General features: G+C 40.5%; 2 protein-coding genes across 2 annotated transcripts in view; both read left to right on the forward strand.

Moving 5' to 3' along the window:
- The window catches only part of coro7 (coronin 7), a 249,810-nt gene extending 231,029 nt beyond the window's left edge, over window positions 1–18,781 (forward strand). The window contains exons 22-28 of the mRNA XM_080724911.1: window positions 7,952–8,093; window positions 8,881–8,970; window positions 9,331–9,447; window positions 10,060–10,195; window positions 15,293–15,384; window positions 15,490–15,576; window positions 16,716–18,781. Coding sequence (XP_080581037.1) covers window positions 7,952–8,093; window positions 8,881–8,970; window positions 9,331–9,447; window positions 10,060–10,195; window positions 15,293–15,384; window positions 15,490–15,576; window positions 16,716–16,724 — 673 coding nt within the window. The 3' untranslated portion in view covers window positions 16,725–18,781. The remainder of the gene's footprint in view (window positions 1–7,951; window positions 8,094–8,880; window positions 8,971–9,330; window positions 9,448–10,059; window positions 10,196–15,292; window positions 15,385–15,489; window positions 15,577–16,715) is intronic.
- Window positions 18,782–22,078: 3,297 nt separating this feature from the next.
- On the forward strand, window positions 22,079–27,025 carry pam16 (presequence translocase associated motor 16). Its single transcript, XM_080724916.1, has 5 exons — window positions 22,079–22,156; window positions 24,176–24,260; window positions 24,542–24,678; window positions 24,874–24,939; window positions 26,839–27,025. The coding sequence occupies exons 1-5, from the start codon at window positions 22,154–22,156 to the stop codon at window positions 26,923–26,925; spliced, it is 378 nt and encodes a 125-aa protein (XP_080581042.1). The 5' UTR covers window positions 22,079–22,153; the 3' UTR covers window positions 26,926–27,025.
- The last annotated feature ends 800 nt before the right edge of the window (window positions 27,026–27,825 follow it).

Here is a 27,825-nt window from a genome sequence, read left to right on the forward strand (position 1 = left end):
CTACAAGCAATAGTTGTGGGCTCGCCTATAAGGCGAGCACACTTTAGATATTGTCATTATTGTGGGCTCGCCTATAAGGCGAGCACACTTTAGATATTGTCATTATTTCTATACTATACTATACTATACTATACTATATCAACTTCTCCTCAAAACTTCGGTTCCTTTCTACTCCTACATACTTAGTGAGAAAATGAAAATAAAAACATCAATGTGTTCAGTTTACAGTGGCGAAGTGTGCTATTATTTTTTATAGCAATCAGCCAAATGGTGGCGCTGTAGGAAGCCTTCGAAAGTGCGAACTTTGAACAGGTATAGCTCATGCTGTGTTTTAGTTACAGCCATGAAACCTGTAAACACGTATCCGTCTCCTCATGCCGAACAACTTTTACCCTCTAACTTTTGACCTCTGACCTTTAGGTCTCCCACAATTCGGAATTATATGAAAAACAGTAAAAATCTATCTCCTCCTGGGATTTTCGCGTCAAGTGCACAAAACTTTTTTCACATGAACTTTGGACCAATACCTATACAGTCTATGTGGTGAGAAGTTTGTACGTTAAACCATTAATTTTTAATAATTCAATTCATATTGCGGTTTTATGCAAATTATTATTCTGCCTCTAAATCAAACATGCAAAGTGTTACGTTCATGGCATTTGGCAAACATGTAGAGGTTTAGTCCAAATATCACTGAAACCAATCTTATTCCAATTGGCCAAAGGGGGGCGCTATACGAAGCGTTTGAAAATTCAAACTTCAAACAGGCATAAGTCTTGACTCGTTTCGTTTGAAGACATGCAACTTGTTACACGCGTGCTTTGACTCAAGCGGAAGACATCTGTGTCGTTGTTAAGTAAGCTCCGCCCTTAGATTTTCCGCCAATTTGAGCAGTTTGTAAAACGCGTAAACCCGCTTTTATTCTGAAATTTTCGCGTCACGCGCACAAAACTTTTTTTACGTGAACTTTGGACCGATATCTAAAGATCTGTCAGATCAGATTTCTTTAAAATTGAAACATGCTTTTTTAAATAATTCAATGAATATTGCATTTTAATGCAAATTATTCTTCTGCCTCTAAATCATACATACAAAGTAGCATGTTCATGGCATTTGGCAAAGATGTAGAGTGTTATTCCAAATATCACTAAAACCAATCATACCCCAATTGGCCAAAGGGGGGCGCTATATCATTTTGAGCAGTTTGTGAAACGCTTAAACCCGTTAGGATTTTTTTTTTGCAATTTGCATGAAACATTCTACACACAATCTAAGGACCTTTATCTAATATGCCTATGAAGTGCACACACACAAAAAAAATAATAATAATGAATATAGCTGCAAGCAGCGATAAAGTGGCCAAAGCCAAAAACACCTCAAATCATGAACACAGCCTGCAATGTGCGTGAAATCTTGCAAGCACATTCCCAATAGGTCAAGGAACAGATACCACCCTTCTTACATTGGCCTGTTATAGCGCCACCAGCGGGTCAACTTTTGCACAACACATTTTTGGAACAAAATGGACCAATCTTTGACGTCAGTAACGTCAAAGAGAGCACTGCCTGCGATCTTGACATTTTGTACTTTTATAGCCATTGTTTTCTGGCTTGAAGCGAGCCCACAATTGTTTCGAAGGAACAATATTTTTCTAGTTGTGGGCTCGCCTATAAGGCGAGCACACTTTAGATATTGTCATTATTTATCTATCAGTCAGTCAGTCAGTCAGACAGTAGACGGGAACTTCGGTTCCTTTCTACTCCTACATACTTAGTGAGAAAATGAAAATAAAAACATCAATGTGTTCAGTTTACAGTGGCGAAGTGCGCTATTATTTTTTATAGCAATCGGCCAAATGGTGGCGCTGCACGAAGCCTTCGAAAGTGCGAACTTTGAACATGTATAGCTCATGCTGTGTTTGAGGTACAGGCATGAAACCTGTATACACGTATGCGTCTCCTCATGCCGAACAACTTTTAGCCTCTGACTTTTGACCTCTGACCTTTAGATCTCCCACAATTCGGAATAATATGAAAAACAGTAAAAATCTATCTCCTCCTGGGTTTTTTTCGATACGCGCACAAAACTTTTTTCACATGAACTTTGGACCAATACGGTGAGATTGATCAACCAGATTTTTTTTAAAGTGAAATATAATTTTTTAATAATTCAATCAATAGTGCGGTTTTATGCAAATTATTCTTCGGCCTCTAAATCATACATGCAAAGTTACACGTTCATGGCATTTGGCAAAGATGTGGAGGGTTAGTCAAAGTATCACTGAAACCAATTTTATTCCAATCGGCCAAAGGGGGGCGCTATACGAAGCGTCTGAAAATTCAAACTTCAAACGGGCATAAGTCATGACTCGTTTCGTTCGAAGACATGCAACTTGTTACACGCGTGCTTTGACTCAAGCGGAAGACATCTGTGTCGTTGTTAAGTAAGCTCCGCCCTTTGATTTTCCGCCATTTTGAGCAGTTTGTAAAACGCGTAAACCCGCTTTTATTCTGGAATTTTCGCGTCACGTGCACAAAACCTTTTTTACGTGAACTTTGGACCGATATCTAAAGATCTGTCAGATCGGATTTCTTTAACATTGAAACATGCTTTTTTAAATAATTCAAACAATATTGCATTTTTATGCAAATTATTCTTCTGCCTCTAAAACATACATGCAAAGTCACATTTTCATGACAAAATAGTGTAGAGGGTTAGTTCAAATATCACTGAAACCAATCTTACCCCAAATGGCCAAAGGGGGGCGCTATATAATTTTGAGCAGTTTGTAAAACGCTTAAACCTGTTTTTATTCTAGGATTTTTTTTTGCAATTTGCATGAAACATTCTACACGCAATCTAAGGACCTTTATCTAACATGCCTATGAAGTGCACACAAAAAAATTATAAAATAATAATAATAAATATAGCTGCAAGCAGCGATAAAGTGTCCAAAGCCAAAAACACCTCAAATCATGAACACAGCCTGGGATGTGCGTGAAATCTTGCAAGCACATTCCCAATAGGTCAAGGAACAGATACCAACCTTCTCACATTGGCCTGTTATAGCGCCACCAGCGGGTCAACTTTTGCACAACACATTTTTGGAACAAAATGGACCAATCTTTGACGTCAGTAACGTCAAAGAGAGCACTGCCTGCGATCTTGACATTTTGTGCTTTTATAGCCATTGTTTTCCGGCTTGAAGCGAGCCCACTATTGTTTCGAAGGAACAATATTTTTCTAGTGAGAACTTGATATTGTCATATCAAGTTCTCCTCAAAACTTCGGTTCCTTTCTACTCCTACATACTTAGTGAGAAAATGAAAATAAAAACATCAATGTGTTCAGCTTACAGTGGCGAAGTGTGCTATTATTTTATACAGCAATCGGCCAAATGGTGGCGCTGTAGGAAGCCTTCGAAAGTGCGAACTTTGAACAGGTAGAGCTCATGCTCTGTTATACGTACAGCCATGAAACCTGTATACACGTATGCGTCTCCTCATGCCGAACAACTTTTACGCTCTGACTTTTCACCTCTGACCTTTAGATCCCCCAAAATTTGGAATTATATGAAAAACAGTAAAAATCTATCTCCTCCTGGGATTTTCGCGTTATGCTCACAAAACTTTTTTCACATGAACTTTGGACCAATACGGTCAGATTGATCAACCAGATTTTTTTTAAAGTGAAATATAATTTTTTAATAATTCAATCAATATTGCGGTTTTATGCAAATTATTCTTCGGCCTCTAAATCATACATGCAAAGTTACACGTTCATGGCATTTGGCAAAGATGTGGAGGGTTAGTCAAAGTATCACTGAAACCAATTTTATTCCAATCGGCCAAAGGGGGGCGCTATACGAAGCGTTTGAAAATTCAAACTTCAAACGGGCATAAGTCATGACTCGTTTCGTTTGAAGACATGCAACTTGTTACACGCGTGCTTTGACTCAAGCGGAAGACATCTGTGTCGTTGTTAAGTAAGCTCCGCCCTTCTATTTTCCGCCATTTTGAGCAGTTTGTAAAACGCGTAAACTCGCTTTTATTCTGGAATTTTCGCTCCACGTGCACAAAACTTTTTTTACGTGAACTTTGGACCGATATCTAAAGATCTGTCAGATCGGATTTCTTTAAAATTGAAACATGCTTTTTTAAATAAATTCAATGAATATTGCAGTTTTATGCAAATTATTCTTCTGCCTCTAAATCATACATGCAAAGTAACATGTTCATGGCATTTGGCAAAGATGTAGAGTGTTAGTCCAAATATCACTAAAACCAATCTTACCCCAATTGACCAAAGGGGGGCGCTATATCATTTTGAGCAGTTTGTGAAACGCTTAAACCCGTTAGGATTTTTTTTTGCAATTTGCATGAAACATTCTACACACAATCTAAGGACCTTTATCTAATATGCCTATGAAGTGCACACACACAAAAAAATAATAATAATGAATATAGCTGCAAGCAGCGATAAAGTGGCCAAAGCCAAAAACACCTCAAATCATGAACACAGCCTGCAATGTGCGTGAAATCTTACAAGCACATTCCCAATAGGTCAAGGAACAGATACCACCCTTCTTACATTGGCCTGTTATAGCGCCACCAGCGGGTCAACTTTTGCACAACACATTTTTGGAACAAAATGGACCAATCTTTGACGTCAGTAACGTCAAAGAGAGCACTGCCTGCGATCTTGACATTTTGTACTTTTATAGCCATTGTTTTCTGGCTTGAAGCGAGCCCACAATTGTTTCGAAGGAACAATATTTTTCTAGTGACAATATCTAACCGTCATATCAAGTTCTCCTCAAAACTTCGGTTCCTTTCTACTCCTACATACTTAGTGAGAAAATGAAAATAAAAACATCAATGTGTTCAGCTTACAGTGGCGAAGTGTGCTATTATTTTTTACAGCAATCGGCCAAATGGTGGCGCTGTAGGAAGCCTTCGAAAGTGCGATCTTTGAACAGGTATAGCTCATGCTGTGTTATACGTACAGCCATGAAACCTGTATACACTTATGCGTCTCCTCATGCCGAACAACTTTTACCCTCTAACTTTTGACCTCTGACCTTTAGGTCTCCCACAATTCGGAATTATATGAAAAACAGTAAAAATCTATCTCCTCCTGGGATTTTCGCGTCAAGTGCACAAAACTTTTTTCACATGAACTTTGGACCAATACGGTCAAACTGTCTGGTTGGATTTCTTTTAAAGTGAAATATAATTTTTTAATAATTCAATATATATTGCGGTTTTATGCAAATTATTCTTCGGCCTCTAAATCATACATGCAAAGTTACACGTTCATGGCATTTGGCAAAGATGTGGAGGGTTAGTCAAAGTATCACTGAAACCAATTTTATTCCAATCGGCCAAAGGGGGGCGCTATACGAAGCGTCTGAAAATTCAAACTTCAAACGGGCATAAGTCATGACTCGTTTCGTTTGAAGACATGCAACTTGTTACACGCGTGCTTTGACTCAAGCGGAAGACATCTGTGTCGTTGTTAAGTAAGCTCCGCCCTTCGATTTTCCGCCACTTTGAGCAGTTTGTAAAACGCGTAAACCCGCTTTTATTCTGGAATTTTCGCGTCACGTGCACAAAACTTTTTTTACGTGAACTTTGGACCGATATCTAAAGATCTGTCAGATCGGATTTCTTTAACATTGAAACATGCTTTTTTAAATAATTCAAACAATATTGCATTTTTATGCAAATTATTCTTCTGCCTCTAAAACATACAAGCAAAGTCACATTTTCATGACAAAATAGTGTAGAGGGTTAGTTCAAATATCACTGAAACCAATCTTACCCCAAATGGCCAAAGGGGGGCGCTATATAATTTTGAGCAGTTTGTAAAACGCTTAAACCCGTTTTTATTCTTGGATTTTTTTTTGCAATTTGCATGAAACATTCTAAACGCAATCTAAGGACCTTTATCTAACATGCCTATGAAGTGCACACAAAAAAATTATAAAATAATAATAATAAATATAGCTGCAAGCAGCGATAAAGTGTCCAAAGCCAAAAACACCTCAAATCATGAACACAGCCTGGGATGTGCAAGCACATTCCCAATAGGTCAAGGAACAGATACCAACCTTCTCACATTGGCCTGTTATAGCGCCACCAGCGGGTCAACTTTTGCACAACACATTTTTGGAACAAAATGGACCAATCTTTGACGTCAGTAACGTCAAAGAGAGCACTGCCTGCGATCTTGACATTTTGTGCTTTTATAGCCATTGTTTTCTGGCTTGAAGCGAGCCCACAATTGTTTCGAAGGAACAATATTTTTCTAGTTTATCTATCAGTCAGTCAACAGTAGACGGGAACTTCGGTTCCTTTCTACTCCTACATACTTAGTGAGAAAATGAAAATAAAAACATCAATGTGTTCAGCCTACAGTGGCGACGTGTGCTATTATTTTATACAGCAATCGGCCAAATGGTGGCGCTGTAGGAAGCCTTCGAAAGTGCGATCTTTGAACAGGTATAGCTCATGCTGTGTTATACATACAGCCATGAAACCTGTATACACTTATGCGTCTCCTCATGCCGAACAACTTTTACCCTCTAACTTTTGACCTCTGACCTTTAGGTCTCCCACAATTCGGAATTATATGAAAAACAGTAAAAATCTATCTCCTCCTGGGATTTTCGCGTCAAGTGCACACAACTTTTTTCACATGAACTTTGAACCTATATCTACACAGGCTATGTGGTGAGAAGTTTGTACGTTAAATAATGATTTTTTAATAATTCAATATATATTGCGGTTTTATGCAAATTATTCTTCGGCCTCTAAATCATACATGCAAAGTTACACGTTCATGGCATTTGGCAAAGATGTGGAGGGTTAGTCAAAGTATCACTGAAACCAATTTTATTCCAATCGGCCAAAGGGGGGCGCTATACGAAGCGTCTGAAAATTCAAACTTCAAACGGGCATAAGTCATGACTTGTTTCGTTTGAAGACATGCAACTTGTTACACGCGTGCTTTGACTCAAGCGGAAGACATCTGTGTCGTTGTTAAGTAAGCTCCGCCCTTTGATTTTCCGCCATTTTGAGCAGTTTGTAAAACGCGTAAACCCGCTTTTATTCTGGAATTTTCGCGTCACGTGCACAAAACTTTTTTTACGTGAACTTTGGACCGATATCTAAAGATCTGTCAGATCGGATTTCTTTAACATTGAAACATGCTTTTTTAAATAATTCAAACAATATTGCATTTTTATGCAAATTATTCTTCTGCCTCTAAAACATACATGCAAAGTCACACTTTCATGACAAAATAGTGTAGAGGGTTAGTTCAAATATCACTGAAACCAATCTTACCCCAAATGGCCAAAGGGGGGCGCTATATAATTTTGAGCAGTTTGTAAAACGCTTAAACCCGTTTTTATTCTAGGTTTTTTTTTGCAATTTGCATGAAACATTCTACACGCAATCTAAGGACCTTTATCTAACATGCCTATGAAGTGCACACAAAAAAATTATAAAATAATAATAATAAATATAGCTGCAAGCAGCGATAAAGTGTCCAAAGCCAAAAACACCTCAAATCATGAACACAGCCTGGGATGTGCGTGAAATCTTGCAAGCACATTCCCAATAGGTCAAGGAACAGATACCAACCTTCTCACATTGGCCTGTTATAGCGCCACCAGCGGGTCAACTTTTGCACAACACATTTTTGGAACAAAATGGACCAATCTTTGACGTCAGTAACGTCAAAGAGAGCACTGCCTGCGATCTTGACATTTTGTGCTTTTATAGCCATTGTTTTCTGGCTTGAAGCGAGCCCACAATTGTTTCGAAGGAACAATATTTTTCTAGTTAACGCATAAAATCTTAGTTTAAGTGGTTAAAATCTAATGCGATGCAGACGAGCGCCAGTGAAGTGAGATGAATTGACCACTGGCTGTTTGTTGCTGCAGAGGCAGTGAGAGGGAGCTCTCCCTGCTCCCGGCGGAGTCTCTGTCCAGCGGAGCCGTGGCCAGCACTCGAACAGACGTCTCCCCGTCCACCCTCATCCCCTTCTACGACCCCGACACCAGCGTGGTCATCCTCACCGGCAAGGTACACAAGCACAGCTGGGTCTCAACCTGTGGGCCGCAAGGGTACTGCAAGTGGGCCCCCAAATAACTGGCAAAACACTGAGGATTTAGATGAAAATATACAGTAGCATTGGTATTAAAAATCCAACCCAGTGGGAGTGAGCGGTGCCTTTGCTTTTTAAATAAACTTCATTGAGAATTTGCAGTTTACAGTCATTTTTTTTAAGCATTTACATTCATACAAGCAAATCAGGAACAGGCATGTCAATACATTAGAATGTAATTACATTATAAGTACAGGAAATATATGTAAGGGCATGACTTTTCTTTTTCTTTTTTATCCTCCCCTTTTTTTTCTTTTTTTTACATCTAGCCCAAAATAGGCCTTTAGATAGAAAGCACATAATAATATAGAAAAATTGAAATATAATAAATATAAATACAGAATTACAAGCTCAAAAGGTGCCACGGTGCCTTTGCCTATACCATACCATAGTACACAGTATAACTTCAAACACTTCAAGGCGGCTCAACAGCGCCACTTGACAGTTGGTCACCCAGCGGTACTGCAGCTGTTGAGGCCATTCTGATACGGACATGGGGACATACAGTATGGACAGACGTACATTTGCACGGCTCAAAAAGTGATACAATAAATAAGAACTTTTTTTAACGCTAGTTCCATTGATCTGAGTTGGAACACTCTCATCCAGAAAAGGTTGAGATCGAACCACTGAACAAACTAACCCCAACAGCAATAACAATAGTGGCCTCTGTTAGTCAACATTTCTGTGCTTTGTGTGTTCCAGGGTGACACCAGGGTGTACGTGTTCGAGATCGTCCCGGAGGCTCCGTACTTCATGGAATGCAGCAGCTTCAACTCACCTGAACCTCACAAGGTGCAGGCTTCAATACGAATGCAAATGATATAGCCTACAAAACATGTATTTTAACCACTTTCACCCTGGCGTCCCTATTATGGGCATTATAGGCATTTCCTAAATTTTTCTTTCCAAAATATCAGATCTAGTACGAGCACACAACTTATTGCAGTGTTTCTCAAAGTGGATTCTAGGGACTTTGTGGGGGTCTAAATTGACCCATACAAGTCTGTAACTCTAACAGCATACAAATGGAACCAATTTGAGAAACACTGACGTACATTATTGTATCTGCTGTTATGCTATGTTTACCTTGACATTTGGACTTGGGAGTTTGAATGACTGCCTCATCTTTATCCTGGTGTTTTCTGTGTGCAGGGCCTGGCTTTCGTGGCTAAGACAGAGTGTGATGTGCGTGAGGTGGAAGTAGCCAGGGGGCTTATGCTCAGTAAGACCACCATAGAGCCTGTAGCCTTCAGGGTGCCCCGGGTGAAGGTAAGCCAACACTGCCATCTAATGGGCAAACTGACGAAGGACATACTGGATTTATTTGAGTTGAATGTATTTCCACTGCTTCTTGTTCCAAATCTTGTCACTGTCGGGAGGAAACCTCATATTATGTCCAAGTTTTGAGCTTGATCTGCCACGTTTGATGCGTTTGTGTGATGGTGTAGTACAGTGTTTCTCAAATGGGAGGTACTGCAGCAACTGGGATGTGTTTGAATGTTGTTTGTAAGTTGTAAGTTATTGACATGAAAACTGGACTGAAATGTTACGGCCACAGTGTTGAAAATAAATCTGTTCAGGTGGCACGTTTGAAACTATCACTCCCTTTCTTATTTTTAGTGATGTTATTGTAGCATCATATGCCACTGTGGTTTTAATTGCAGTTTTATAAGGAAAAATGTTGTTGTCGGGTAAAGGGGCTACTTGGATTCAAAAATCAGGGAAAGGGGGTACTCAAGCCTCAAGCCAAAAACGATTGAGAAACACTGGTGTAGTTTGATCAAGTTGGGCATTAACTTTGCGGGGGGGGAAAAACGCAAAAAGATGAGAAGTTTCTGCCCGACAGTTTTTTACCCACATGCGTCCTCTGTGGGTTTACAGAAAGAGTTCTTCCAGGATGATGTCTATCCAGACACAGCAGTGTGGTGGGAATCCGCCCTGACAGCCGCTGCCTGGCTCAACGGCTCCAACGGCCAGCACCGCAAGATCAGTCTGAAGCCCAACGACATGACTCCAGGTGTGTGTGTGTGTGCAGTAGCGCTTTGGGGCCCGGACGGTACCGGACGCCGTGTGGGTGGAAATATTTCCCACATGCACGCGCACGGACGGCACCGAACGGTGCACGAGCGCGTAAACGCGCGCATGCTAGTACGCGCCCACCCGCCCCCCTCGAAAGCCGCGACAACCCCCCGCCCCGCGAATCCGCGATATGCATAACAGGTTTCTAGCAGGTTTCTAGTGAATGTGTGAGCGTCCTCATCCACTGTATAAAGCAGGACACAGAACCATGGCTTCAGTACTGCTTCTGTGGTACAGCTGTTTGCACGCAAAGAGAATGCCTCCACCAAAGAAGAAGAGACTAGTTCAGAGCAAACTTTTCAGTTTTTCTACAGCAGCGCCTCCTAGGTCTCCAGCAGTTACTTTGGATGCCCAGCCAGACGATTCCAGCACAAAGACAAGTGAAGTAAGTAAATGAATTAACTAAAACATAAATGCTTTACTTTTACATCATTTATAGACAATGCTATGTGTTTCTCTTAAAGAAGGAATTCACTCGACTTGTTCTTCTCTGCAGCTTTTGTGTTTTTATTTCTTTATTGCACAGCTGCTTCCCTTGATAATATGTATTATTTTCAACTTTTAATCTGTTATTTAATGAACTTTTCCAAGTGCATGACAGCTTGCACAGTAGGCCCTATATTGTTTCGTTGATATTTATTATTATATTTGATTTAACAATGTGCTACTAATAAACCAAACTGTTTCCATCAGCAAGAAACAATTGTGTTTTAATACAAAATGGTTGATTGATTAACCTTTTATTGACAGAAATGCAGACATATTGGTCTGTTATTTCCACAATCTATTTTGTCTTAATATGCAGCTTTACCTGCTGTAGTCTTTACCTAAAGAAAATACAACAAAACCATGCAATGTAAGGATAATGTCCTAATGTTGTTTTTCTTTCTTTGTTTTCTCAGCCAGGAGAACAAGCTGCTGCTACTACTACTACCAGTAGGCCTACACTAGCATTACCAGAACTGCCACCAGGCCCACCACCGCTGAATGAGCCAGACAGTACCAGCTTACAGGCAAGTAACTACTAACATTACAGTCTTATCAGACAAAGTCTAAAGTAAAACTATCCACTATAATTTAAAAAATGGACTAAAATTAATAAATTGTTGTTTTTCCTTGTTGTTTTTCCTTCATTTCTTATGTTTGCCAACGTGACTATATTCTGCAGCGTGCTAACTGTCATGTGAAGCTCAACCAATACTCCAGCTACCACCATAGCCTAGTAAACTGAGAGAGACTGGTTTACGAGGCTACTACCACCACACCAATACTCCAGCTAACACCACTCCCAGATGTTTTGTGAATTGTACCTCACTGTACTGCGACGGAACTTGGTAAATAAATAAGTACACAATTAGTGTACTTAATTGTTTGAATTGTAACCCACTCTATAGAGTTGTGTGTGTATGACACAATTGGTCTCACAATTAACATGTGCACAACAATTGACACATGAAATTGAAAACAAAATAGTCATACAGTGTCCTAATGTTGTTTTTCTTTCTTTTTTCAGCAGGGAGATGAGCAAACGGTTCCTACCAGCACACAAGCAGTGCCACTGAATGCCAGAAAGAACGACTCCAGCTTGCAATCAAGTGAAGTAAGTAACTAACTAGCATAGTTTTACATCATTTATTGACTAGGCTATGGTGTTTCTCTTATGTATGGGATATAGTGATCAGACCATGCACCTCTAAACCTGTGACATTATTTGAAAGGCATAGAATGTACATTCTTCTCGTGATGAGAGGCAGTTGATATGAAGAATGGGAATGTGTCCTAATGTTATTTTTCTTTCTCTCTTTGTCTTTATTTAGAAAGGGATTGGTGAGCCTGATTCAACTACAACAGGAAGATACAGTCCATTCCCACAGCTATGGGCAGATAAGATGTGGCAGTCAAAAAAGGCCCTTTACCCCTGGCTCGATCACAGAGATGGGAAATTGGGGTGCAGCGTCTGCTCATCCATTCCGGGTCTATCTGTCCACAGAGGTGGAATCCAGGGTGTACACTTGTCATCAGGATGGAGGAACTACGAAATCACACACAGTGGCGCAACAAAGGAACTAATGCTGTCTTCTCTGAGGAAGAAGATAAAGGGTCACATAGACTCAGAAGGGCATAAAAAAGCAGAAGAGGTCTCAGCCGAGGCCAAAGACGACACAGTCCAGAAGTCCTTTGACACTCACGATAACATAGAGCTCCTGAAGGCCACACGCAACGTTTTCAAGGCTGTGTACTACATGGCCGAGAACAACAAGCCATTTTCAGACAGTGTTGACTTACTAGATTTGTTAGATGAGGCTGGTTGTGACATTGGCAATGGCTTGCACTCGAGACACAGTGCAGCAACAATAACTCAGCATATTGGTAAAGAAATGCAGAAAGAAATCTGCAAACACATCCAAACCATAGAAGGTAAAATTTCAATTCTGATTGATGAGTCTACTACTCTAGGAGGTAAAAGTACTATGATTGTGTACCTTAAAGTTGAGGCTGACAAGAGCTGTGACCCAGAGTTCCTATTTCTTGACTTGATTGCACTCCCAAACCAAAAAGCAGACACAATCATGGAGCATCTGTTGAAATGCCTCACTGAACACGGCTTTAATGATGCATATTTGAAGAAGCACTTGGTTGCTTTTGTAAGTGACGGTGCCAGTGTTATGATAGGTCGCAAAGCTGGGATAGCTACAAGAATGTCTGAAATGTATCCTAGCATAGTGACTTGGCATTGCTTAAATCACCGTCTGGAACTTGCTGTGGGTGACACCGTTCATGATATCACTGCTATTAACCATTTCCAGAGTTTTATGGATAAGTTGTATACTGTGTACAGTAGGTCAACCCTAAACAAAGAAGAACTGAAACAGTGTGCAGCCAAATTGGAATTAGAAGTGAGGAAAATAGGCCGTGTGTTAGACACACGTTGGGTATCAAGTTCTAAACGCACTGTGTCTGCAGTATGGGATGGTTTTGAATCACTTTGTGCTCACTTCAAAATGGCAATGTCAGATGTAACTCGACCACCACTGGACAGGTCAACCTATGCAGGTCTTTTAAAGAAACTGACTTCAAATAAGTTTTTATTAGACTTAGCATTGATGTATGACACACTGATTGTATTAAGCCATCTCTCTGAGTCTTTACAACTGCGCTCAATGACACTAGCTGATGCAGACAAATATATGCTGAGGTGCATTCGATCACTTGATAAAATGGCAGAAAAAAAGGGGAAACATTTCCTTGAAGCTGAAGCTGCAGTAAAAGAAGGAACATTTCGCAAAGTTAAATTGGAAGACATAAAAGTAGTCTCCATCAACCGACAACAGTTTCTCAGAAGTCTTCGCAATAATCTGTCTAATCGAATGTTTTCCACTGCATCCCATAAGGGGTCATTAGTAGCACAGAAAAAGTCTGAAGAACAGTATGTTCAACTGCTTGCACAACTCCAAGTTCTGGATTGTAGCACCTGGCCACCAGCAGATGAAATGGAGCATGGATTTGGAGAGGTAGAAATAGAAGAACTCTGCAAAAGATTCAAGCTGCCAACTTTTTGTACTATTGATGCATTCAGGGACTTTGTTGACAACAAGGGAAAAAGGACACCAGATAGCCTTAGGCCTTTATTAAATTGCACAAAAGTCATTCCATGTAGCACTGCAGAATGTGAAAGGGGATTCAGTGCCATGAATCTAGTTATCATTCCAACCCGCACAAACTTACTGGTTGAACGGGTAGCATCCTTGATGTTCATTAAGATAAATGGGCCACCACGAAGGGAATGGGATCCCACAGAATATGTGAGAACTTGGGTGAGAAAACACCGCGCAGCTGAGAACGTGTGCACTAAAGTTGCAAACGCAGAGTCAAGCAAGCCACGTAAGACTTGGTGGGCGCTCCCTGGAATGAAAAAAAAGTTGTAATGTTGTTCAAAATCTTTGAAGATTGTTTTTTTCTTTTTCCAAAATAAAATACTTCAAATTAACACAAGTTGTCTGATTATTTATTTTTAATTCTACTTTTGTGTACTTGCGCGCACACACACACACACACACACACATAAGAATATATATATATATTCTCTAATTGAATTAACTGAAACCAGAAAATAAAAACTCAAGTAACAATGTTAAGACTAGAATTACATTTAAAACATTTTTTGGTTTCCCACAATGACCAAACGACCACCATTATATCTGCAGTTTGTTGACATTCTTTCTATTCTATTATAGAAAGGATCTCCTATAATTCAAGTCATTGAGAACAAAGATTTACTAAAAGTTTACTAGTACTATTTATACACTTGTAAAAATGTAAGTAAAATTTATATTAATCACACATAAGTTAATTAAGAACTTAAGAAGATATATTCTAAAGGTCTAATGCTGGTGGACTCGACTGTGGTCATGGTCTTGTTTGTGTGACATTAGTTGTCGACTATGCACTGTTCTGCACGCATTCGCACATGAAGGCGCGCGCATGCGTCACGTCACTCATGTGCACGCGGTTGCGTCACGTGCACGCGCGAATGCGTGCACGGTGCGCGTGCACGTGACGTCAATAAATGACCGTCCGCCCGGAAAAAAAAATCCCAAAGCACCACTGTGTGTGTGTGTGTGTGTGTGTGTGTGTGTGTGTGTGTGTGTGTGTGTGTGTGTGTGTGTGTGTGTGTGTGTGTGTGTGTGTGTGTGTGTGCGCGCGCGCGCGGGCGGGTGTACTAAAATGTCACATTAACTCAATGAATAAATGTCACATTCTTATTCAAATGTATTTCCTGATAAGTCTAACTATTTGTATTTGTATATACCAGTGGTTCTCAAAGTGGACTCTGACCTGTTCCTTTGGTTCCATTTGTACACTGTCAGAGTTAAGGGGAGACCTTGAAATTTGAAGGTTTGAGAAACACTGGTATATACTGATGATCGGCATTGAAATTGTGGTTTATCCTGGAAGACCTAACTAACAGAGGATTTTCTGGTGTGTGTGTGTGTGCGTGTGCGTGTGCGTGTGCGTGTGCGTGTGCGTGCGTCAGTGAGTCAGGCCCCAAAGGAGGCCCCCGTGAGGAAGTACCTGCCCTCCTCCCACTACCTTGAGGAGAAGACTGACGAACAGAAGAAAGAGGAGGTGCATTAACAGAGTCATGCTCTTAACAACCAAACAGTTTGTTCTTTACATGAAGTGGAGGCGTCGTTTGTTAACTGTGTGCGTGTGTGCGTGTGCGTGTCTCAGCTGCTGAGTGCCATGGTGGCTAAGCTGGGGAACATGGACGACCCACTGCCACAGGATTCCTACCAGGGGGTGGACGAGGATGAGTGGGTGAGTTTGTCCGAACACCGGGTCGAGACCCATTCGTGGGTCGTGGACACATTTGTATGGGTCCTTTGTATGTTTTTATAAAAGAAAAATCTAAGAAATCCCATAAATTAGAAAACAAAACATTTAAGAAGAAGTCAAATGTATTTTTCACTACAGTTTGGGTCCCGATCAAACGTTTAATTAATCTCTTTTGGGTCTTGAGCTTAAAGTTGTGGAAACCACAGTTGTATACTGTTGCTGCAGATACAATATGACATTTGACGTTTTTCAACCCAAGGTTTTAGGTTTTAGTGCGTTGGTGCGCGCGCACGCACGCACGCACGCACACACGCACACACACACACAAACACACAAACACACCAACCCCACACACACACTCTCCTGGCGATATTTATCAACACAATTCATTTGTTCTTCAGGAAGTCACCATCAAAGTGGAATGGCAAGGTGTTCATAATGACTGATTTAGACATTCAAATTAGATATCATTTTAATTATATAAAGTTGATTCAAATGATATTAATCCGATTGCATGCGTACTTACTCTACTTACTGTTAGGGGTGGGCGATATGGAGAAATAAAATATCACGATATCTTTCCAAGTATTCTTTTCGCGATTATTTTTCATGTTCGTTTTTATGGTTATTTTTCAAGTTACAGTACAACCCCATACAAGGTAACACAAACTAAAAGAAAAAGGAGTAACAGACCATTTAGACCAGTGGTCCGCAAAGTGGGGTCCAGGGACTCTCTGGGTTCCTTTTAAATTGACCCTTGCAAGTATGTAACTCTGACAGTATACAAATGAAACCAAATGGACCCTTAACGGGTGGACCCTTAACGGGTCCATTTGGGTTCATTTGTATACTGTCAGAGTTAAAGGGAGACCTTGACATTTTAAAGTTTGAGAACTACTGATTTAGACCAAAATGCAGGTTTAAATGAATTCCGCAATGAATCTCTGTATTAACAATTCAACAGGATTTCTTTTTTATAAGGCTCCCTCATTGTATCACGATACATACGATATCTCTGAAAAGGCATATCGTGGAGACATTCTATCGTCTCAACGATATTTATCACCATATCGCCCACCCCTACTTACTGTACAGCAACATCTTGTGATTGTTTATTTCAGGATGATTAGGGGCTTCTGTTGCCTTGGCCTTGGTCCTGTCAGGGTGCCAGCAGAGAGAGAGAGGGAGGGAGAGAGACCTGCTGGAGTCTTGCGTTGCCATTCCTGCGTGCCACCATGCCACTAAGACACATCCCATGTCAGCTAACGTCTGCGCCTGCCAACATTATACCTCCCTTGGTCTCATATAGGTTATTGTATTATTGTCTGTCTGGGAGGTGTACATAGCAATCATGACTGTTCTCACGATTTCTGTGATGTCCACCATTACTCTCCAATATATTCCATACACAAATGCAATGTTACATTGCATCTTCAAACCCTACATTCTGCATTTTGAGCTTTTATCCAAGCAAACCTTGCCCGCGTTTCCGCATGCTGCATCGACACAGTCCACTGATGTGGACTAGTACCTTCATTTTGTTTTTATTGGCCAGTCATATTATGAGCACAAGCACACAAACACAAATACACAGCTGCAAAAAAGGAATATGTGTTATGGAGAAAAAGCGGCAGCAACTGATGAGTACGTATCTGGAATATGACAGTTAACCAATGTCTTCCACTTCGGTCACCTCCTCTGGCCAATGCATGAATGGAGGTGGCCACACAAATACACATCTGTACAGACGCCAACTGGACACCATGGAACTAGACATCGTATCGTCTCTGTCGGGTGGAAAACTGTCCAAAACAGTCGCTTTTCAGGATTCAAATTCAAAAGTAGCAGATCTACCAGCTCGAAATGCGCCGCTATCGCGCAGCGCTTCGAGCTTGCAGATCTGCTACTTTTGATGCTTTTGTGTGACGCTGTAGCGTGATCAACTAGCGTGTTAATTTACGAGGAGAAAAGAACACAATAAAATATGGATATGAGAGGTTTCTGCCCGACAGCGACGATATCTACCGTATACCTCCAGCTGTCTAGCGATGCATCATTCACTGTCAGATGTTCAGACACTTTACTACAGGGTTACCACCATGATTCAGGTTTTATCCTCAAAACTGGAATTTATATAATGATCACAAATCTGATATAAAATGGCATTTTAACACTGTCTCGTTGTTACCACAGACAGTTTTGGGAGAATGTGTTGTTGTCGACTTTTCGCTATTCATGAATTGTCTTACATTGTGTAAAATGGACATGTTTTTTTTAATGCAGGTTGTTCTACACTGAATGCCAAAACCAAGCCTGGAGTCGTTGGGGTTTTAGTGGGGAATTAATGAGTGCTTTCTGGTTCTATGGTTTGTATACTGTATATGATTAAGTGGAGGTATGTGCCTGTTCTTCTCTATGAAAAACTGTACAACTGATCTGTATTATTCCTCATTCCGATCTTTTTGTGGGGGTGAGCATTCCTGGCTGACAAAGCTAGTTCTTCTTTTTTTATGTTTATCAATAGGAAGTGATTGTGGCGTTTGTTTTGTTATCAATAACACAGTATTAATATTTTACAATGCAATCATTGTAACAACAGCCATCATTGTAACTGTCAATCAGGGCTACAGCACAATGCAATACCGTCGATAATCCAGGCTTTGAGACCAATCATGTTGTTTACAAAATTGTCGCTTGTCGGGTCAGGAAACCTTGTATGTCTTGTTTCAGAAAATGGGACGGAAACGTTCAGAGATAGTGAAAATAGGCTATTTTCATGAATTTTGTCTGACACCCTAGTCTAGGGGTTCTCAAACCTTTTTAGGCTGTGACCCCCAAAATAAACATATTTGAACTGGGGACCCCCACCCCGACAAGCACTTGGAATTGTAGGTATTATATTTAATGTGATTCGGTTTCACAGATAAATATTGTGAAAATAGCCGATCTACATGCTCACAACGCTTACTTAATATTTGACAGTTTGGCCAGTTTGGTATTGTAAGTCCTTAAATTGTCACTTTATAAATGTGCAGATAACCTGTGTACACTTATACTGTGTGTTGGTTTGTTTACCATTGAGTGAGAAAAGAAATTATATTAAAGGAGTAGTTCACCCCCAAAACAGCTTTTTTTGTATTGACTACTAATGCCATGGAGACTTGAGCTCAATAATATTTTTAGTTTTTTGTCGCATTCCTAAGAATACATTTTGGTTGCAATAAATTTACCCCAATTGATTCCGGATGGGGACCCAAATCCATTTGGGTCCCCATCCGGAATCAATGGGGTAAATTTACTAAAATTAAAATTTTGCCTTGGGAAAGCGACAAATACCAAAAAATGTTATTGAACTCGAGTCTCCAAGGCATGAGTAATCAATAGAAAAAAAGTCATTGTGGGGGTGAACTACTCCTTTAAGCTAATCATCTGGGGACCCCACAAAATAATTTGGGGACAGCACTTGGGGTCCCGACCCCAAGTTTGAGAACCACTGCCCTAGTGCGATGAATTAGAGCAAATTGAATGAAAAACGCTTAAAAGTAAAGTTGAAATATGGAGATAGCAGGTTTCCACCCGACAGCAACTAAATGGAGATAGACTGGAACCCATGCATGGTAGTAGAGTAGTACACATTGTGTATTACTGGTGATCACACTGACTATAGGTGTTGTTGGTCTGTGTGTGATGTATTGTGCCTGTGATTTCTACAATCTCAATGTTAACCTTACCTTCTATGTGCAACAAAACTAAAAAAAAAAACGTTCTTTTTAAAAAGATATATGGAGCAACACATTGTTATTCTGTGTCTTGAATAATGGTTTTGTGGGATTTTTTCATTGCTGTGTTGCAATAAAACACCTTTTTGGAACTTTTGTGTGCTTTGATTGATGGGTTATTGACTTTCAACCTGGCCTTTGGACATACTGTATCATTATAGGTGGACATTTTAAACAATACAAAATATATACTATAACAAAATGTTCTTAAATAGTGGAAATGTTATCTACAAGCTACCACCCTACATCTCAGCAGTTGTGCATGCTAGTAGACATGCTGCTAGTGTAGGCCTACAAGAGGTCAGCTGTGTAATCAGATGAGCCTGTCGCCTCCACTATGTGAATAATGGCTGCAGAGATGCTGTGTTATGGATCCATTGTTAGCCATTTGAAAGGGGATGTCATTTTCGTATTGTCCTGCTTCCAATTAATGTGTAGCAGCTGAGATCCTTAATTTAGGACTCCAATGAAAACAGTAAAGGTGTTCTATACAGTCATATACCTTTTGCTTTCTATGCTGCCAGCTTGCAAGCTAGTTGTTTAAGTTTATTTAATAAAATATACAGGATAAAATGATTTTATCCTTCCCAGTGAACCAGTAGGCCTAATTCGTATCTATTGTCAATGTGTCCTATTGTCAATGTGTCCGTTGTCATTTACGACATGAAATCGTAATGTGGCACTGCAATTGCTTTATTCTACCAGGAGATGGCGCAGTTCACCATCAAGCCACAGAGGGTGCCCAACACAATCTTTTCAACTTGGAGGTTTGATTGTAAACTGAATGACAATGACCTTTCAAATCAATTCATAAAGCTGGTTTATGGTTGCCTGGTGTTGCCAGCCTCTATCACACACACTTCGTTTGGGGTTTGCCCCAAACCACGTGCCCCAAGCCTACAGAAACCACGTGCCCCAAGCATACAACCCTGATTGGCAACCCTTGAAGCTGGTTGAGGAAATAGAATCTCAATGGATCGGGGCCAGACTGTACTACAACACCACTACCGCCCGGGGGTGTTGTTGTGTTCGGTCTGGTTTATTAACCAGGCAAGGTTTATGGCAGTGTCAAGAGAAGAGACACAGTAAAATACTTAATTTATCCATTTGTAACTCAGAGTTTGTACAAAAGGCTACATTTGTTATATTTGACTTACCAAGGATTTTACTGTAATCAATGCAATGGTTCGCAAACATTTTCATGTCAAAGACCCCTTACCTTTTTTGCCTTATACTGTTTCCTGGGGACCCCTGGGAAGAACTTTGGGTGTCCCAGGACCCTACTTTGAGAGTTTGAGAATCACTTGTTTAAAGGAGTAGTTCACCCCAAAAATGACCTTTTTTACCGATAACTCATGCCATGGAGACTTGAGTTCAAAAATATATTTTGTATTATGTGTCACATTGCTAAGACAATTTGATTACAATAAATGGGAATACATTTAGGTACTATATCAAGTCTCCATGGCATGAGTAAAGTGAACAATATAGAAGGGAAAAAAGTAAGCAATTTACCCCGAGTGAGAGGACATTATGCTCTGATAATGTCCTGTGTGAGGAGGTGATCGGACGAGGCGAAGCCGAGTCCGATAACACCCTCACACAGGACATTATCAGAGCATAATGTCCGACCCCGAGTGGTAAATAGCTTTTCTACCACTTTTTCCCTTATACATGAAAGAAAACACATAGTTGTAACTTGCAAGGATCTTAAGTTACAATCATTATTGCCTATAAAACTTCCGCGAGACAGCAGATAGTTCCACCAACAACATCTTCTACTCACCAACAGTCAACAGATGGCGCCAACTCCATACTAATCCATGCGTCTAGCTTACAGCTAAGCTAACGTCAGTTAGAAGTACCGTTCCGGCCGTAAATAGAGGCTGTTCGCTTCCAGAAAGGCATAGGTTCAGAGAAAAGGGGCTTTAAAGTTGGCGGATTGCATTGGATCCAAATAAATCGGCGACTATAGCATGCACGTTAGTAAACATAGGACCGTTGCCACGGTCATTTGTTGGTTGGGGGAAAGGTGTTCCGACTACCTCCTGAAGTCCCCGGATGTACACTGAGGCGCATTGATCTCGGACAAGTCCTCACACAACTTTGCGGCAGTTGTTCTGTCATAACCTCCGGAATTTAGCCAATCAGAATCCAGTATTTGAACACGTGACTCGAAAAAGTGGTAGAAAGTCATTTTGGGGGTGAACTACTCCTTCAAAGAGTCTTTCAGTATTTGCAGTATTTCCTGAAATTAGAGTAAATCAAATTTACTCTGAAAGAGTACCCAAAAAATTGAGGAGATCTGGTCACTTGATGAGGAGGCCTAGACGGATAGAGCACTATAGGACAGACGTAGGGTCCCCTTCCCCGGTTCCTTCCCTCTCCCCTTTTATTTATCTATTTTATTTATTTTAATTTTCTACCCCGCTTTTTATTTTCTTCTTTACTGTTTCTACTCATACATCTCGACTACTTTTTATTGTATTATTTACTCTTATCATTATTACTATTCTGATTGTTTTAAATTAAAAGACAGGGGGAAACTTGTGTGATACACTGTTAAACAAGACCCATTTTTCAATGTGTCAGTTTGAACATCCGGCCACCGGAGGGCACTGCTCTCAACACTGTGAGCGTCATAAGAAACCTTGGCCCCTCTTGAATCTACAACATCTTTGTGCCGTACCTGAACTTTGACCCTTAGACAACCTTCATGCTCATCTTGCATACATGTGAAAACGCCGCATTCTGGTCATAATCGCTGCTGCACATCATAAATGGTAAGATCTGTACGATTTTGAAGACCGTTGCGTTCATGTTAACCTTGCCATAGGAAGCGACTGGGTGACATAACGATAATATGGTTGAGTTATCATGGTACTGCTGTGTTTACCTTCATTACATAATTCAGTACATGCTTGTTGTCATGTCATGAATGATGAGCAACGACACGTTAATGTGTCATTCATGACTTCTGTAGATCAGGGGTCTTCAACGTTTTCAGGCCAAGGACCCCTTAGTTGAGAGAGAGAGATGACGCAGGGACCCCCCACAACCTTTTCATTGATTCCTTATAGTTTCATTGTTTGACAGAATGAAAGCACACAATCATCAGTGTATTTTGGATTCATGTCAATTTGTGTTTTCAGATATTTAACCACTTGAACGGTGAACCAATAGTAAACTTGACCTTTCACTCTGTACTTGTAACAGTAGCGTTGACAAAGCATGAATGTAAAGTAAATCGTTTTCAACCCTTTTCATATCAAGGTGGACCATTATTTATTGGGCATTAGTTAGAGCCACGGACCACCATTTGATGAGCTGTAGCCTCTCAGACCCCAAACTTTAGAATATTTTGTTATAGTTGGATAGGATTTCGTCCCCAATTTCATGCTGTATCATGTGATAGGAGAGATGACAGGCAAAGGCAAAAATCTACATTGTAAATTGAATAATACAGGTGTTTAACAATAATTTAACTCTTGAGAGTGTACAATGAAACCAAATGTAAGAGTCCCCTCATGGACCACTGGTTGAGAACCACTAACTGGTATACATGATTGGAATGCATGGGACATCTTTGTCAGACCTAAATGTACCCTTCAATGTATTGTGTAGTGTGTGCTGTATGCCCATAAAGACTGGCTATAGTCGCAGGCCTTGAATGTCAAATGTTGAAGTGTGTTGTATTTGACATCTTTGTCATTTTGTCAGTGGTATCACAATGCAGTGGTTCTCTCAAAATGATGTTTCATTTATTTCAAAGACCCCCATAGCTGTTGACAGTCTATGATCCATAGTTATACAGACATGTAAGGGTTCATTTGGAAACCCTCAAGGAATCCTGAGCATGTGGACCCCACTTTAATTAAGAACCACTGTTATATTCTAACAGTGATTCCTTTATATCATAATGTTTCCTTATACAATGTGTACCACTGTGGAATACCACATTGAATTCTTTACACGTGTTAAACTTAAAGGGATAGTTAAACATTACTATTTTTCTATCGATTACTCACCCCATGGAGACTTGAATTCATGGATATTTTTATTTTTTGTCACATTCCTAAGCCAATAATTTGAAAGAGCCTGCTTTGTTCCCTAAGGAGACAAATGTCTCCTCAAATTATTGGCTTGGGAATGCGTCTAAAATCAAAAGATATCCATATTCATGAATTCAATTCTCCATGGGGTGAGTAATCGATAGGAAGAAAGTTACATGTATTCGTACACTTGTAGGAGTTGCAAGTGGTTACATTAGGATGAATAAGTGTATGCGTTAAATTTGCACAGTATGTGATAAGTGTAGTGTATGTGTGTATCGTGCAAAGAGCCATGTTGCTTCATAATGAATATTATTCAGGGGCCTTAGGGAGATAAAATGGTAATTTCGTGCTTATCTGTCTAAAAGCGCCAAATTTTGCACGGATGTAGCCCAGGGCATGCTCTAATGATTTAGCTAGGGCGCCCGAGTCGGCGACCTCAGAATCATGACAAACCCCTAGTTAGACCCCTCACATGCTACACATGATTTTATTCCCTCCTGTAGTATAGTATAGAAAGTCAAAGGGAGCCCAACTTGATTTGGCCGATGTGGCGACCCCGAAGGTCGCAGACTCGGGCGCCCTAGCTAAATCATTAGAGCATGCCCTGGGCTACATCTGTTCAAAATGTGGTGCTTTTAGACTGATTATCACAGAAAAACCCTCAAGGCCCCCGACTAGATCTAACTCTAATACTATTGATCTAACACTAGTGATCTAACACTAACCAAGAATGTTTTTCTCATGCAGGCGAAGTACCTGGTACAGATAGTGGTGATGGGGGCACAGGTGGTGGGCCGGGCGTTCGCTAAAGCCTTAAGACAGGAGTATGCAGGTGAGGCTCCATGCAGAGGTTGGAGAAAGTACCCAAATGTTTTTTACTTAAGTCAAATTTCCATTTCCATTGCCATTTCAAGTTTTCAAATGTGTAAAAAAACGTGTGAAAATAGCCGATCTACACTCATCGATGTCTTCAGACTTGTGGGACAACACTATCTGTGTATGTTGGATTCATGTTAATGACCCGTTGGCTCTGTACTTAGATGTACTTGGATGCTAAAATCATGAGCTAAAATAATCAAGTATTTGACAGTGTTCTGTGTGTTCCACCACCAGCCAGTCAAGCGGCAGCGCAGGCCAGGGGCCGCTCGGGGCAGCAGTCCGCTGCCGTGTCCAGCATCTCTGGGATGAGCCTCCAAGAAGCCCAGCAGATCCTCAACATCACAGCCCTCACCCCGGAGGAGATCCAGAAGGTATGCACACACCAAAGCATAGCTGATCTACAAGCTCACAACGCATTGTAGTGCGATGTACTGTGAGCTTGTAGATCAGCTATTTTTGGTGCACAACAGCGGCACACAAAACAAGTATAACTCTGTTTACTGTTTTGTGTTTATGAATTTGTCAAGGCATAGTGAAGCTTTGCTAATTATAACGTCTGTCTGCAGAGCTATGAACACCTGTTCAATGTCAACGACAAGGCAGTGGGCGGCTCATTCTATCTGCAGTCAAAGGTAAGAATGCCATGTACACATGTGTACTGTTATGTCAGGAAGACTATGTGTGTCCAGGGCACAATGGGGTAGAAGGGAATGAGAAGGTGGACCTCTTAGCAAAAGAAAGTCTAGAACGGGAAATAAACACTCACCTGTCCCTGGGGAGGGTGGAGCCGAGGTTTAAAAGGTTTAATTCACCTTATTCTTGGCCATTCTCCAGGGCAGTGCCTCCAGCATTGCCCTTCTCTGCTGCTTCATTCAATATCTCTTCACTTCCTCCCTAGCAAGCTCATGGTGTAATTTAGGTAATCAGTGTGTTGCCAGATATTTCTAGGGAAACAAAAAGGGAAGGTTTTACCACTTTACATCGGCTAGCAGATCTACAAGCTCACAACATGCGAGCTAGAACATCTACTATTTAAAAAAATATTGGGATCTTTTTAATATATATTTTTCAAATATATTTTGAAATATTTTAACATTTGTGGGTCCCTGGCACAAAATATTTTCAGATGGGGGTCCACATATTAATACATATTAATCAGGGGGTCCTTGACATGATGTGGGAACCATGGTTTAAACAACATTAGGAAGAAAGCCCAAATTAGCAACTACACTTACAACAAGCCCAAAGCCGCTTATTATATGCAGACACGGCAACACTGGTAAACAGGAAAGCCAATGCTACGAGGCTCCCCACCCCTCCTACTCCCCTACCTCGTGGGCGTGGCCATGAATAAGGTGAATAAAGTAGGATAAGGGGATGCATTACTTCACACACAGTCCAACCTAGAGTTAGTGGGAAGTGCTGTTGTAACACCTCATCTCGTAGAGATGCAGTAAAGCTATGTTGGTCTGAGGCTGGGGCATTGTGGGTTAAACCTAAGACGGAAATGGCAAGACACAGCAATTCCGGTTTACTTCCTGTATCGTAGGTGGATACCTTTTTAGGAGGCGGAAGCAGGTTTGGAGTCTATTCATTTCCAATAGGAGAGTGAACATGAACACAGCTTCTGAACCATTAATTAGCTCATACTAAAATTGCTTTTTTGAGTGACAAATTAGGAGAAAATCTACTTTATTATCGCCCTTTATCTGTCCCAGCAACACACTCTCGCGGCATCTAGAACCAGTAAACGGGACGTTCGCGAGATTTGCTGTGAGGCGCCGGCGCCCACAGCGCTAGAAGTGGAGGTTTTATTCTGTCTTTTCTTTGTTTGGCCATAATGAGATTGAGAACCACCAAATGATGTCAAAAGCAGTACTTCAGTTCCTGCACAATACTGGTGTCTATGGGAAGATCTAGTTAAATAAACCACCAGACCAGTGGAGGGCAGTAATACACCTTGCGGCTCTTCACTGCTGGAAAATAAAAAGAAGTTTATGTGTACAATACTTTGCAAGCTTACTAAATGTGTGATGGTACAGTGCCTACTGTAGCGCCATGTGATATTTACCACAACAAGTTAAGTGCAACAAAGTAATTACTGTAGGATAGCTGGTAGACTTCAAACCTACAGTAGGATATATCTATATGATATACCTAGCACTTGTAGACATGCAAAAAGCTTATATCTATCATCTATAAAATGTACATACATGTGCATATGTGAACAACCTAAATCTGCATAACATAACTAGAATCTAAATAATCAATCTGCTTTCAAGAGAGGACTAAAGACTTATTTTTAATAAAGCATTCGGTTAGCTACAGTAATTCTGGTTTTATCTTCTTTTTAAAACCCTCTTTAGACGTGTTTTTTTTTATTCAAATGTTTTTTTTTATTCTGTACTGTAGCACTTTTGTTTCAAATGTAATGTGCAATATAAATACATTTTATTGTTGTAATGATACTACTCTGTGTGTTGTGTGATCCAGGTTTGTAATGACAGCATTGTGTGTTTTGTCGCCCCCAGGTGGTGCGGGCTAAGGAGCGTCTAGACGAGGAGCTCAGCATTCAGAAACAGGACAGTCAACAGAAAGAGCGAAATACGGAAACATGAAGAACAATGCTCGGCCAACCCTTCCCCTCCCCATCCTCTGTAAATTATGACCTTAATAAAACCCCTATCTTTTTTCTCTACTCTCTGACTCTTGTGGTCATGTCTGAGTGTCTTGTGAGACTTGCCCAAGGACAGGACGCACGATTTTCTGTGTTTTCTGTCCATCTGCTTGTAATTCACCCTTTGTTAGCCTTCTGGTTGGTCGCTGACTGACCAACCAGCAGGCTCTATCTGCATTGTCCCGCCCTGGTTCTGCCTTTTTTATGTTGAATTTGCTAAAACATAATTTTTGGAGAAATAAAAACATGCTGAGTCACTATACTGCCACTGAGCAGCTCCATTTTACTGAAACCAAGTTTAAAATTAGAATTGAACACAGAATAACAATACAAAGCAACTGAATTAAAATGGTAGTGGATGGAGTGTCCCACCGAATGCCCCACCAAGACAGCAACCGATGGGTGTGAAGAGTTGCGGGACAGCGGGCAGGACTTGACAAAGGGTGAATTCTCAGCCTGTTGCAGCATCAAAGAGCAGGAATGGGTTGGGATGGGACGATATGAAAATGTCATGTCACGATTATTGTGACCAAAGACATTGTGATTTACGATATTATCACGATAATCAAAATATCCCCAACATTCATTATCCTGGGGCGGAATGTTTGCCCCCCCAAATAAACTGATCTTCAAGCTCACAACGATCTTCACAATCTCAATGATACGATTATTGTGAGTGTTTATCACAGGGTTCCCACGGTCATGAAATTCCTGAAAATATTTTGAAATTAGACAAATATTTTTCCAGTACTGGAAAAGTTTTGGAATTGATCAAGGGTCCTGAAAGGTCCTGGAAAAAATAGCTATGCATTGTCTTTGGTTATTGATTTTGTTAATACCT

The sequence above is a fragment of the Nannobrachium achirus genome, assembly GCF_963921795.1.
Source record: "Nannobrachium achirus genome assembly, chromosome: 4".
Lineage (NCBI taxonomy): Eukaryota > Metazoa > Chordata > Actinopteri > Myctophiformes > Myctophidae > Nannobrachium > Nannobrachium achirus.